Source organism: Sus scrofa, chromosome 3 (genome assembly GCF_000003025.6).
Source record: "Sus scrofa isolate TJ Tabasco breed Duroc chromosome 3, Sscrofa11.1, whole genome shotgun sequence".
NCBI lineage: Eukaryota > Metazoa > Chordata > Mammalia > Artiodactyla > Suidae > Sus > Sus scrofa.
This window is the reverse complement of record NC_010445.4, coordinates 94161135-94174067: the sequence shown is the minus strand read 5'-3', so window position 1 is coordinate 94174067 and position 12933 is coordinate 94161135. Positions and strand designations below refer to the sequence as shown.

General features: G+C 54.5%; 1 protein-coding gene and 1 long non-coding RNA gene across 2 annotated transcripts in view; one reads left to right on the top strand and one right to left on the bottom strand.

The window, feature by feature from the left end:
- Positions 1–6309, top strand: part of EPAS1 (endothelial PAS domain protein 1) — a gene marked incomplete at its 3' end in the record, with an annotated part of 85904 nt that extends 79595 nt beyond the window's left edge. The window contains 6 exon segments of the mRNA NM_001097420.1: positions 541–651; positions 1953–2443; positions 3399–3528; positions 3751–3868; positions 4095–4268; positions 6023–6309. Of these exon segments, the coding sequence (NP_001090889.1) occupies positions 541–651; positions 1953–2443; positions 3399–3528; positions 3751–3868; positions 4095–4268; positions 6023–6174 (1176 nt within the window).
- The window catches only part of LOC110260021, an 89562-nt gene continuing 80883 nt past the window's right edge, over positions 4255–12933 (bottom strand). The window contains exons 2-3 of the long non-coding RNA XR_002342733.1: positions 5798–5838; positions 4255–4725 (exon numbers count right to left, since the gene is read on the bottom strand). This is a non-coding gene — a long non-coding RNA (uncharacterized LOC110260021). The remainder of the gene's footprint in view (positions 4726–5797; positions 5839–12933) is intronic.

The window sequence follows — 12933 nt, the reverse complement described above, 5'->3', positions numbered from 1 at the left end:
CTGGAGAGGGTGGGCCCCTCCTCGGGCTGCTGCCTGATGGCTGAGTGGACAGGCCAGACAGACGCACTGCCCTCCTCCTAGTTATCCCAGAGACCCCCAGGCTGTGACCCTTACCTGCCTGGTGTTCCAGCTGTTTGCTCGCTTGTTGGTACTCACCCGCTCCCCCTCCCCCTCCCCCACAGGACAGGTCCTTGAGCGCAGAGCTGAGCTGCACACAGCTTTGAGCCCCTAGCTCTGTCCCCACGCAGTGTGGTCACCATCCTGCTTGGGACAGAGAACCACACAGTTTGCAGAGCCTGCCAGCCACAGCCTCTAGCCTCTTTGCTCCTCATAACAGCCTCGTTTGATCAAGGAGAGGCTGAGGGCCACAGAGGCTGATGTATTAACCTCCTTCACAGCTCATAGGAGGGGTGGCCTCGCTACACATTCTTGTTGGATAGAATGGAGTTCATCTGTGGGTCTAGACATGTATCCCACCTTGGACTTCTGGGGGCACAGTACCATAGCCCTGACTTGGTCACCTTCCTTCCTGGTCTCCAGCCCAGCAGCCCTGGAGACTATTACACATCTCTGAGTGATGACCTGAAGATTGAAGCGATCGAAAAGCTCTTCGCCATGGATACAGAGGCAAAGGACCAGTGCAGCACCCAGGTAGGGAGCCAGGCCTGCTGGCTGCTGGCGGTGAAGGCACCGGTCACCCTCAGCCCTCTGTAGCAAAGACCAGGGGGAATGTTTGGCCAAGGCCACGGTCCCCTGACTGGGAGAGAGGACAGGGAAATGGAGCCTGTGGCCGTCTGCTTCTCCTACTTGTGTGCCCTTGGTCGAAGCCAGCTCTTCTACTTTTAACTCTCTATTTGCGTCCTGCTAACTTGGAGAGCTTTCTGAGTGACCATGAAAAACCAAAACTACAGCCAGACCTTTCTTTAAGGAGCCCTGCATTTTAAAAGCGTACCCAGAGGTGTAGGACTTGTATGAGCATATGTACCAATCACTCCTTTTACAAGCATTTTCATTGAGGATTTCTTTGAAATACCTTCTGTTTTAAATGCATTTTAAAATGACATCTGACAAATTTGTGTTTACACATAACTTGTCAGAAATGTATTTATGACCACAGGCCAAATGTTCTTGTAAAAACCATGTCAACAGGCGAGGGTGGGAGGATGGGTGTTTGTGTCACACACCCCAAAGGAAAATCATTAATCCCCATGTGTCATAGTCTAGGTTAGGCATCTCGATTTCTGCCTTGCCTCCCCTGTTGGTATCTTTATGCTGCGAAACTCTCCCTATTTCAGCGCGGCACTCTCTTCTCTCACCTCTGAACTCCTGCAAGACTTATGACTTAGTCCTTGATCCTAAGTGTCGGCTTCTGCTCTTGAGCCATTTCCTGTAGTTTTAATCGTTAACAAGCTTCACCCCCAGGGAGGGGTGAAGTATTTGTTTCCTGTGTTGTCCGTCGTGCTACTGGGAATCTGAGGGGCCGTGTCCAAATCCTTGTGGAGTAGAATGAGGGTCCCTCTACCGCTGGGGCCGCCGTCCTCCCACCTGCAGTCCACAGATGTGCCCTGGGCACACGAGGGAGATGAGGACAGAGCTGCCCTTGGTGTCCCCCACCCCCCGGGAGCTGGCGAGCTCACGTACTAGACCAGGATGGCTTCGTGGGAGACGTGGGGCCTGCCCAGGCTGCAGGAACATTTCAGCAGGTGTGGGTGGTGACACCAAGGGTCACGTGGAGATTGGTGGCACAGGAAGGCAGGTGACACTTGGCCAGAAGACCTTGTACCCTCGGGGGACACAGCTGAGTTTTCTTCTCCTGGGCCCTGGGGAAGCAACAAAGGGGTCAGGCTGTGCCCAGGGGTGGGGTTGGGGGAGCAGGATGCAGGGCTAAGACACAACAGTATCCCTGAGGGGGCGCCAGCCACTCAGTGGCTTCGCCTGTGCTGTCTCCTCAGACGGACTTCAATGAGCTGGACCTGGAGACCCTGGCGCCCTACATCCCCATGGACGGGGAAGACTTCCAGCTCAGTCCCATCTGTCCCGAGGAGAGCCTGCTGCCGGAGAACCCGCAGCCCACCCCCCAGCACTGCTTCAGCACCATGACAAACATCTTCCAGCCACTGGCCCCCGGGGCCTCCCACAGCCCCTTCCTCCTGGACAAGTATCAGCAGCAGCTGGAAAGCAAGAAGATGGAGTCTGAGCAGCGGCCCGTGTCCCTCATCTTCTTTGACAGCGGGAGCAAGGTGTCCCTGCCACCGTGCTGTGGTCAGACGTGCACCCCTCTCTCCTCCATGGGGGGCAGATCCAACACACAGTGGCCCCCTGACCCACCGTTACATCTGGGCCCCACGAAGTGGCCTGTTGAAGATCAGCACACGGAGCCCTTGGGGACATCGCCACTGGGGCCCCCCATCGCCACGCCCCATCTCTCCATGTTCAAGAAGAGGTAGGTGGCAGAGACCCTTGGCTGCTTCGGCGAAGGCTGTGCCAATCTGGGAGGGGACAGGCACCCCCTGGGGGCAGATCTGGGGCCTCCCTGCCCCATCACCAGCTCTCACGCCACAGCCGTCTGATACTCCACTTAGCCCTTCTCTGAGCTTTGAGGGCTTGACCTTTGGGGGACTCGCCCCAAGGTATGTGCAGCCTCCAGTGAGGCATGTTTCTATCTGGAGGAGAGCCCAAGAGGGACTGGGGACAGGGAAAGGGAGAAAAGTGGCTTATCCAGTGCCCTGGACACCAGTGCCTCTCTCTGGACCACCCCTTGGGGTGTCTTTTTTATCCAGAGCCATAGATCATGAATACAGACCCACAGACACACAGTTTCCTCGGTTCTGTCCTGGAAGCTTGGTTAAGAAAGTGAAAAGGTGTCCACGCCTCTCCGTGCCTGTCTGCTGCCCAGGGGCCAGCATTGCCACAGTCCTGCCTCCCCCACTCCTTCCATCTCCCCCACAAGCCCAGTCCAACCACTGGGAGCCCTCTGGGCTGTTGCACACTTGGTGTAGGACTCCAAGCTCCCAGGGCCCACTGGGGATGCGTCCATGGGTCCCTTGCCTTTTACAGAAGGCTCTCCCTGGTCCTTGGGGGGGAGCTGCCCAGACAGAGCAGGGGAGACGGGGCAGAAAAAGTCCTCCCAAAGATAGCTGTCACCAAGTTGGGCGGCCGCAAGCCAGGCCAGGACTGAAGGCTGCCCCGGTGTAGCTAGGCACATGGGCACGTGTCAGGGGCAGGGCAGGTTAGCATCCCCCGGGGTAGAGGACACCAAGCAGGAGCAGAGCACCACCGCTCAGGGCTTCAGGCCCACTCTGGCCTTGTGGTCTGAGAGCCACCGTGGTCATAAATATTGTTCGGGAAGGGCACTAGTCACGTGGGGCTCCAAACTCCCTCATGCCCACTCTTGACAGGTCTGCAAAGGGCTTCGGACCTCAGGGCCCAGACGTGATGAGCCCGGCCATGGTCGCCCTGTCCAACAAGCTGAAGCTGAAGCGTCAGTTGGAGTATGAGGAGGAGCAAGCCTTCCAGGACATGAGCGGGGTGAGCCATCTCCGACAGCACTACCACGATCCCCGCCCCGCCCTAGGGACAGGCTAGCGGGGAGCTGGGGCTGAGGGCAGAGCCCCAGGTGGACCGGGAGGGCTCGGGCGCCTGCAGCACCAGCCCCACCCCAAGCGTAGCTGCTCCGTAGGGCCCAGCAGATCCAGTATGAGGACCTGGTTCTGTGGCCTCTCCCCTCTACCTCTCGCTTCTCACCCCCAGGGGGACCCACCAGGCAGCAGTGCATCACAGTTGATGTGGAAAAGGATGAAGAGTCTCAGGAGCAGTGGGAACTGCCCTCTGATGCCGGACAAGCTGCTGAGTGCAAACATCCCCACTGGTGAGCGCCAGGCCTGGGCTCCCGGGCGTAGGGGGCGGGCATCTGCTTGGGGTCCACCTGCCTCCCCCGCCCTCCTGAGCCTGTTAGAACCAGACGGCGTTTCCACCACCCTTGCCCACAGCGCCCTGTGATGGGGCGCCAGAGCTCTCTGGGCTCCTTCTGTGAAGGAGGAGGGATCCCGGGGCGTCACGGTCTGTCCCCTCACTCTCTGACCTTGGCCTTGCAGACAAGTTCATCCAAACTCCCATGAGGGGCCTGAGCCAGCCGCTGAGACACTTAGCACCGCCCCAGCCGCCGTCTGCCGTGAGCCCCAGGGAGGACGCCAAGGGCAGCTTCCCCCCGCAGTGTTACGCCCCCCAGTACCAGGACTACAGCCTCCCCGCAGCTCACAAGGTGTCAGGTGCGTGCTGTCCCAATCCAGAGCCCCCACCAGGACCTGCTGTGAGGGGGAGGTGGGGCAGGGGACAGACATCACACAGCCGAGGGTCTCAGCTTAGCAAAGGCTGACCTTGCTCGGGAAAGGCAGCTGCCTTGAGAGGGGCCGGCCCTCCTTTCCCCAAAAGGACTGCAGCAGGGGCTGGAACACTAAGTGTCCACGGGGCCTTAGAAGGAACCCTCCGGGGGCCAGGTGACACCCAGGGCCCTTGGACCTAAGGAGCCCCCAGCCCTGGGCCTTTTACTGTCTTCTTTGTGTTACTATCATGCCTGATGCTGACCTACCGGCGTGCAGGCAGGAGCTGAGGACGGACACAGAGGTCGCGCTGCCCGGAGGGGCAGCCCGCTGGAGTCTCGCCTTCAAGGAGGCTCAGCACCTGATGCCTTCTCTCCACCTTGGGCCATCCAAGTCTGTGCCCAACCTGTGAAAGATAGATACTGTCGTGAAGATGTTGCTATCTAGGCAGGAACATAAGTTCGAGGGAAACATACCAGACCCCTGTCTTAAAAGAATTGATTTGCACGGCAGTATGGTTTGGGGCAAATTGCTGTTCAGTGCGTCTGAGTCCAGGCTTTCTAGTCACAAGACGTCCTGGGCTTAAATTCCAGCTCTGCTGGTGACCAGCTCAAGGACAGAGAAAACTGCGTGTTTTAGAGACTTGCCTGCAAAGGGCAGAGTTGGTAGGTGCCTCTGCAGTAAGCGGCTGCCAGCAGTATTATCCCTGACGGGAACCCGAGAGCTTCCTCAAATAGAGACTCATTCTTTTCAGGGGAAAATCATCTTTTCAACTCAGTCGTTTCTGACGTGAGTTAAAGAAGGGGGGATGGAAAGGGATGGTGAGCAAGGACCCGTTGCAGCAGCAGGGCTGCAGAGATGCCCGAGACCCGGGCCGTCCTCGAGCCGGAGAGCAAGCTTGAGTGAGGGCGGCAGGCCTGGACCCTAGGAAGCAGCTGGGAGGGAGGGTGAGGAGAGAGGGGGCCCTGAGGCTGGGGTGCCGCAGGTAAGCCAGGGGACGGGAGAGCAGGCACCTCTCATTATAGGGCCAGGGCAGGGCTTCCGGACCAGCCTCCGGGCAGCCAGGGCCTTCTCCCCTGGAAGTGGGGTTTGAGTGCTGTGACTTTCCCTTACCTTCCTTCCGCGTGGAGAGGAGGAGGCTGCCCAGGGTGGGGGTCCTGAGGCGGGAAGTGGGGCCCTTGAAGGACCTGTGCATGTGTGATGTATTATATGCGTGTGCATTCTGTATGCACGTGTGTGTACTTGTGCGTGGTATGAGTGCCTGTCGACGTGTGCCCATGCAGCAAGCACTAGTTGGTTCAGAGTCCCTCCCTCTCTGGCCTTTCCTCTGGCTGCAGGGCAGGCAGAGGCCGGCCACCCCCTGCCTTGCCAGGGTGCCTCCACTCCCCAAGCCAGGGAGCCTTCGAGGGGGCTCCTCCCCAGCCTCCCCTGCTCTGTCTGCACCACCCCCTTCTCCCGCCGTGGCCTCAGCCCCTCACCTGGTGCTGTGGGGTCACCGCTCTGAGCCCAGGATCGGTCCCTAGGCAAAGAGAACAGCGAAGCAAGCGTGAGATGAGAGCTGCCGCACTTGTGCCCCCGAGTCACAAAAACCGGAACTCCTCTCCAAACACCTCATCACATCCCAGCTGGCCTCTTACAGAACAGACCCTTTTCCAAATGTTGCATTTAGGGTTTGTAAAATCTGGCACCCACTCTTCTTTCAGGCATGGCAAGCCGGCTGCTCAGACCCTCGTTTGAGGCCTACCTGCTGCCCGAACTGACCCGATATGACTGTGAGGTGAACGTTCCTGTCCCGGGAAGCTCCACGCTCCTACAAGGAGGGGACCTCCTCAGAGCCCTGGACCAAGCCACCTGAGCCAGGGCCGCCACCGGGAGCACCCTTCCCACGCCGTCCCACCAGCTTCACATTTTCTGTCTGTTTTTTGCAACTAGGTAATTCTAACACCAACACACTTTTTACAAGATATACTTACCTGGCACACTTGCCCAGGTCACCAAGCAGTGGCCTTGTTCTGGAGATGCTCACTTCCTTATGCATATTTTTAAAATACACAACAGTTTGACCTGCTGTGTTTTGCTCTGTCAATGGAAATGTTCTTAAATTTTATAAGGTTTTTTTTTTTCTTCCCCAACTTCAGTTACTTCTAATTTATATTATTCACGGGTGTCTGTCTTTCTCTCTCTCTCTCACCACACACACAATATTCATACTAACAAGTTTGGTGTATGTTCTCCTGTAGGGAAGACTTTGGCTTCATTTAACTAAAAAGATTTTGTTGTTGTTGTCATTGCCAAAGAGATACAAAATAATTTTGCTTTCCCAGCTTGATTTGTGGCCTCTCTCTCTTAGCCTTTCTCCTTTTTAAAAAACTAATTGCTGTATTATAAATTTCAGCCTTTTTTTTAAGCCAACTCTTTGCTCTAATTTTAATGACTTTTGGGGAAAAAATGGAAATGTGAAGGGTGTGAACTCCATTGTATGTGGTTTTGTGTGAAAGTTGCACAGTCTGGTTTTTCCTAAACTGATTTTTTCCCCCGCATTTGGTGGATTTTTTTTTAATTATTATTATTCAAAAACATAACTGAGTTTTTTAAAAAGAAAATTTATATCTGGGTTAAGTGTTTATCATATATATGGGTACTTTGTAATATCTAAAAACCGAGAAACGGAAATGGAATCCTGCTCACAAAATCACTTTAAGATGTTTTTTTAAGCTGTTAATCTTCTCTTTCCTGGTGTCGCTGACACTGCAGAATTGTACAGAACTCCCATGGGCCTGTACTAACCCCACTCAAGGTCTCTCTCTGTTGGCTTTTTGCTTTGGGGCTATGCCATAGGCATCGCAAACAATCCAAAAAGTGGAATCATCAAGTGGGAGCATTGCGAGCTGTCTTCTCATGTTCTATATGTATTATGTATGTATGTATGTATTATTATTACTGCCAAGAGGGTCTGATGGCACATCATGGGGGGAGGGCAGATCTAAGGGAGGGAAGTGCTTGAACTCTTCTTAAGGTTTTGTGGCCAGCCCTTCAAGTGCACTGAGCTATGTGACTCTGACGGCCTTTCACGCAGCACATTTGGATATTTCCAGAACCACCATGAGATGGGTTGGATGGGAATTCATTCATGCGCGAAAGTGAGGATTCAGGAATAGGGTGGCAGTCCAGTCCATGTCCTCCCAGCTCGCCCGCCCCCGTGGAGCTGGGCTGACAGGCTGTGGGAAGGGGCCGCTGGTCCTGAGCAGCCTCACCCCCGCGCTGCTTCCTCAGCTGGCCATCACATCACCCCCACAAGGCAGAGGTGCGGTGAGCAGGCCTCCGGGGACAGCCCTTGGCCCTCCTCGAGGTCTGTCTGTCACCAGAAGTGACTCGTACAGGTAGGAAGCACTGAAAACAGAGTGTTCTTAGAGCGCCATGCAACTCACCAGGTAAGAGGGACGTTTGAAGTACCAATCACGTGGCGCTTTTCTGTCTCGGGTACAGGGAAGAAGCTTCTAGAAACACACAAAGCAACACACAGCAAGCTAAGAATTTGGAAAGCCCGGATGGACTTACTGCCAAAAATGAAACAATAAAATTTAAATTTCAAAAGAAAAATTACTTAGTCACTGTGTTGCCCAAATCTTACTTCGGCACCACCCCTCTGCCCACGCACGGCAGCCGAACTTGAAGGGTTACTGGCGTGCAAGCGCTGGTGTTTGATCTGTGTGTGTTTTGCCTCAGCATTAAGGGCATTTTACCCTTGCAGTTTTACTAAAACACTCTGAAAAAAATATTCCGAGCTTCATATTAACCTTATCTGTCAACGTAATGATTTCATGAACATTATCATATTGTCAAATTCCTACTGACAACATTATTAGTCTACGGGAGCTTAACTTTATAAGGAAATGTATTTTGACACTGATATCTTATTAAAGTATTCTGACCCTACCTCTGCTGGTGGCTTTTTGTTTCCTGTGGACTTATCATGGGCTACACCTCTGTAAAGCGATTCATTGCATAGTTTGCAGAACACAAACACTGGCACTGATCTTTGTCAGACCACAGAGGCCGGCTAACAAGATGAAAGAAGAAGAGACTAAGAAAACCAATAAAACTTAGCAGCTGCCCAAGACGGGGAAGCCAGGCTGCAGGTGTTCTGTCTGCCCCACGGCCCTTTCCCTGTATCCTGGGAGGGACCTGAGGAAAGGACTCACGGTCCCTACCTTCAGAAAAACACGGCAAGCTGCCTACCTGTGCTCGCAGTGCTTGGGACAAAGGGTCTGCGTGGGAGGGGCAGCCTGGGCTCTGGGGCTCAGAGAGACTTGAGTGTGGAGGTGGCAAGGCTTGCCAGGCCTCCCAGGCAGAATGCCCACGGGAAGGGCAGAGAGCTCCTCAAGACGGAGACAGAGCACGGCCAGAGCCCCAGCTGGACGTGGGCGTGAAGGGTTCCCTGATGTTTCGGGTTCTTCTTTTTCCACCTCATGACCTGATGGTGATGCCCTGGCATGATCCGGGGCTGGGAGGGACCCTCCAGTCACAAGTCAATCCTAGATCAGCGTCCCGCGTCATGCACTCCATTCCCCTAAGCGTCCAGGCCACACAGTTATCTTGGTGGCTCCCTTGAGCCTCTGGCTGAGCAGTCCTGGGGGCACCCATTGCACAGATGTAACGGAGGGTGGCAGAGGCGAGTTGGGGGTACCAGCTCACGGAAGAAGCAAACGTAAACCCAGTCTTGGCTGTGCCTCCTGCGCTCACAACGACTGTGCCCGCTGGGAGGTCGGTTTCTGCTGGGGCTCTGTTTTCATTTCCAAAAGGAACATTCCTGCCACTATTATTTTAGCCTTTAACCTCCTTTTGGTTCCGTTGCTTACTCTTCTCCTTTTCCCAGACTTGGTGCCTGTACCTTCAGATTGGATTTTCTGTGCTCTGCCCACCATCCTGGACTTCCTGAAAATGTCCCCGTTTCTTCTTTTCCGTGAATGACATATTTCAGCCTGTCTTTCAGGAGCACTGGCAAACCCAGGACTCAGACCTGGGTGGGTGCTATTCTGACACCCACCCCCCTCCACAATTTCCATGGGCTGTGGGTATATGAGGTGTCCTTGGTCTGGACTGAAGGCTGTGATTGTGGCCTCCAGGCCTTGGCAGGAGGCCCAGCTCCAAGCCCCTCTTGCTTCTGAGTCCAGCAAGCTGGGCTGGGGTGGGGAGCACGCCAAGGCCATCGTCCCTGGTGGCTTAGAGGAACTCAGCCTCTCCAAGGCGCTCAAGCACAGGACATGGTCCCACACAAGCCATCCTTTCTTCTTTTATGTTTGGTTCTAGCAATTGAGTGAAGACATTGAATTTTTTTTTTTTTTTTTTGCCTTTTCTAGGGCCGCTCCACGGCATATGGGAGGTTCCCAGGCTAGGGGTCCAATTGGAACTGTGGCCGCCAGCCTAAGCCACAGCCACAGCAGCATGGGATCCAAGCCGTATCTGTGACCTACACCACAGCTCACGGCAACACCAGGTCCTTAACCCACTGGGCAAGGCCAGGGATCGAACCTACATCTTCATGGATGCTAGTTGGGTTTGCTACCACTGAGCCATGGTGGGAGCTCCTTTAGACTCTGATTAAAAACTCCTGCTTTCATATTTCACTTTTCACAGTGCAGGCAGCTTAGGAGTAGGTGTGTGCCTGCATGGCCAGGTGAGCAGGGGTGGCAGCAGGGCCATAGTTCAGCCACCGGGGTTCCTCTTACCTCCAGGCCTGCTCTCCTGCAGGCAGGCCAGCCTCGGCAGGGCGGGACAGCTTCCCAGCACTTGCCGTGGTCAGCAGCCTCCAGATGAGAAGTCTCTCTTTTGGAGGGTGGTGACACTGAGACCCAGAGCTGAGGGAGGAGGCAGCCCAAGCAGGGGGGAAGGGCCAGCCCTGACTCCCTCTGATCCCTGGAGGGCAATGTGCACCCTTCTCCCAAAGCGTGGTCTCTGACACACATTTCAAATCGGAGCTGGGAGGTGACCTGCAGATTCTGGAGATACAGTGCAGGCCCATTTCCTTCGCAACATATAAGATTCCACCATCTCCAGCCCTGCCCATTCTCTGCTTCCCGTGAACAAGAATCTTTATCGGGAGGCCTGCATAGGAGGGACCAGGTGAACGGGCTCTTGCTTTCTTGAGGCAGGGGTGGCGCCAGTAAGACAGCACTGGATGGATTTTCCCAGACGGACTCAAGATGCTGGAAAAGGCCTGGAAATGACATAGCCCAACTTCCTCATTTGTTTTTTGCAACCTCCTCGCTTTAGAGATGAGGAAACCGAAGCCAGGGAGGCAAAGGGCAGGACTTGCCCAAAGTCACACCATGAGTGACCGAGGCCCAACTCCTCAGAAGTAAAGGGGCCAGTGTCCCAGCCCAGCGCGTGTCCTTTGCCCATGACATCCGCTCCCAATTTCTCAGCCAGTACCCAGGCCTCTCCACCACAGCTCTACCCGCCGCCACCTCCCAGGCCCTGTCCTGGTCTCTTCCCTCAGGGCACATTCAGTTCTTCTCAAACAATCGTGATTACAGCATCACCCCAGTTCCTCAAAATATTCCTTTGAACTCAGTGGCCCCTGTGGGAACTGCTTGGCCTCTCAGTGACCTTGGTAAAAACTAAAGGAAGTCCTTCACGTCTTGACTGAAGCCTCCTTGGCCTCCCAGGCCCCAGGAGGAAAAGGGTTTGAAGTACATCTCTAGCCCTGTCACTCACTCACACACACACACACACACACACACACACACACACACACGCTTTCTTTAAATGATACTTATTTGGCAAAGTCAAGGTCTCGCCAAGAGCTCACCAGCTAGTAGAAGAAACAAAATAAAAGCCACTCTGGATAACTCAGCCCCATGCGAGCTGGTGTGTAGTGATGGAGGCCCCTGGCCCCCATTTTCCCAGGCAGTCCTGGTCTCAGAGCTCATATTTTAAGGTCCCCAGGAATGCACTTGGGCCAAGGACCCCCATCTCAAGCCCAGAGAACATGAACCTTATAGATACAAATGAGCCTTCAGCTGCTTTAAGGTAGACCCCAGGTCCTGGGGGAGTTTTCATCAGCCTGAGCCTGGGCCTCAGAACTGGAGAATCCCCCAACCAGACCTGAGAGGGAAGAGGATCGCAGCAGGGGTGAGGGGAAGAGTCGGGGGGGTGGTCCATTCCAGGAGGTGTGGACAAGGGGGGAAAAGACTTGAGGCCAGCATGAGCAGCACGTGTGGGAGACCCTGAGGAGCAGGCGGGACAGGGAGCTGGGATGGAAGGAGAGGGCAGTGGGGCAGCCTGGCCACTCACAGCACAGGCCTGGAGACGGACAGCCCCGGGTTCAAATCCTGGCTCTGCTGCTTCTAGCTGAGTAACCCTGGGGAGCCCCTTAACTGTCTGACAGCCTGTGTCCACGTTCCTGCGGAAGGAGCATGATAAACAGTCCCTACCTGGAACAGCTGAGGCTGGAGAGACGAATGTGGGCACTGACTGTACTTAAACCCGAGACTGGATCGACTTGACCTACGGGGTAAGAACAGAGACCAACAACAGAGCCCTAAGAGGCGGGGCCATGCAGGTGCCGACAGAAGTCCAAGAGAAGAGGAGCCAGCCACGAGGCTGAGCGCAAGCAGCCATCGGCAGGGAAGCTCCCAGGATTTTGCTACCCCAAAAGCCCAGACAAAACGGTGTTTCAGGAAGGAGGGATAGGGAACTGGGTCACGTATTAGACTGAAAGCCCAGGTGAAACAAGGAAGAAAAAAGTGGCTCTGGGTTGGCAACACGGAGATCATCGCTGCCCAGGATCCCAGTGGTCTTGGTCGAGAGCTAAAGATGATGGGCAGGAACTGAGAACAGGCTGGCCGTGGCGGGGCACAGAGACCACAGCAGTACACCACCCCTTCCAGAAGTTTCCCTGGGAAGCGGAGGTGGAAGAAGGGGCCGGGGAAGGGTTTTTTAAATTATTATTATTTTAATTAATGAATATTTTCTAGAATTATTTTATCTTGTGCCTTTTTGCCTTTTCTAAGGCCGCTCCCGCAGCACATGGAGGTTCCCAGGCTAGCCAATCAGAGCTGTTGCCGCCGGCCTACACCAGAGCCACAGCCATGTCAGATCCAAGCTGCGTCTGCGACCTACACCACAGCTCAAGGCAACGCTGGATCCTTAACCCACTGAGCGAGGCCAGGGATCGAACCGCAACCTCATGGTTCCTAGTCAGATTCGTTACCCACTGCACCATGATGGGAATAATTTTAGATTTATAGAAAAGTTGCAGAAATATTATAGAGAGTTCCTGCACTGAGTTTCCTCTAGAGCTAAATGTACTCAGGTACATGGGTCGCAGCTAAGGAACCAATATTGGTGGGTTTCTATGTGGGAACACCTAATCCAGACATCTTTAGTTTTTACCTAACGTCTTTTTTTCTGTTCCAGGAATGCGTCTAAGACACCACATTACATTTAATTGTCTTGTGTCCTTGGGCTCCCCAGACAGTGACAGTGTTCATGGCTCTGCACAATGGTTTAGACCTTCCGTGTTGTTAATGACCTTGACAGGTTTGAGGCGTGCTGTCAGAGAGTCGGATAGAACAGCATCCTTCACCTTGGCTTTGTCTGATGTTTTCCT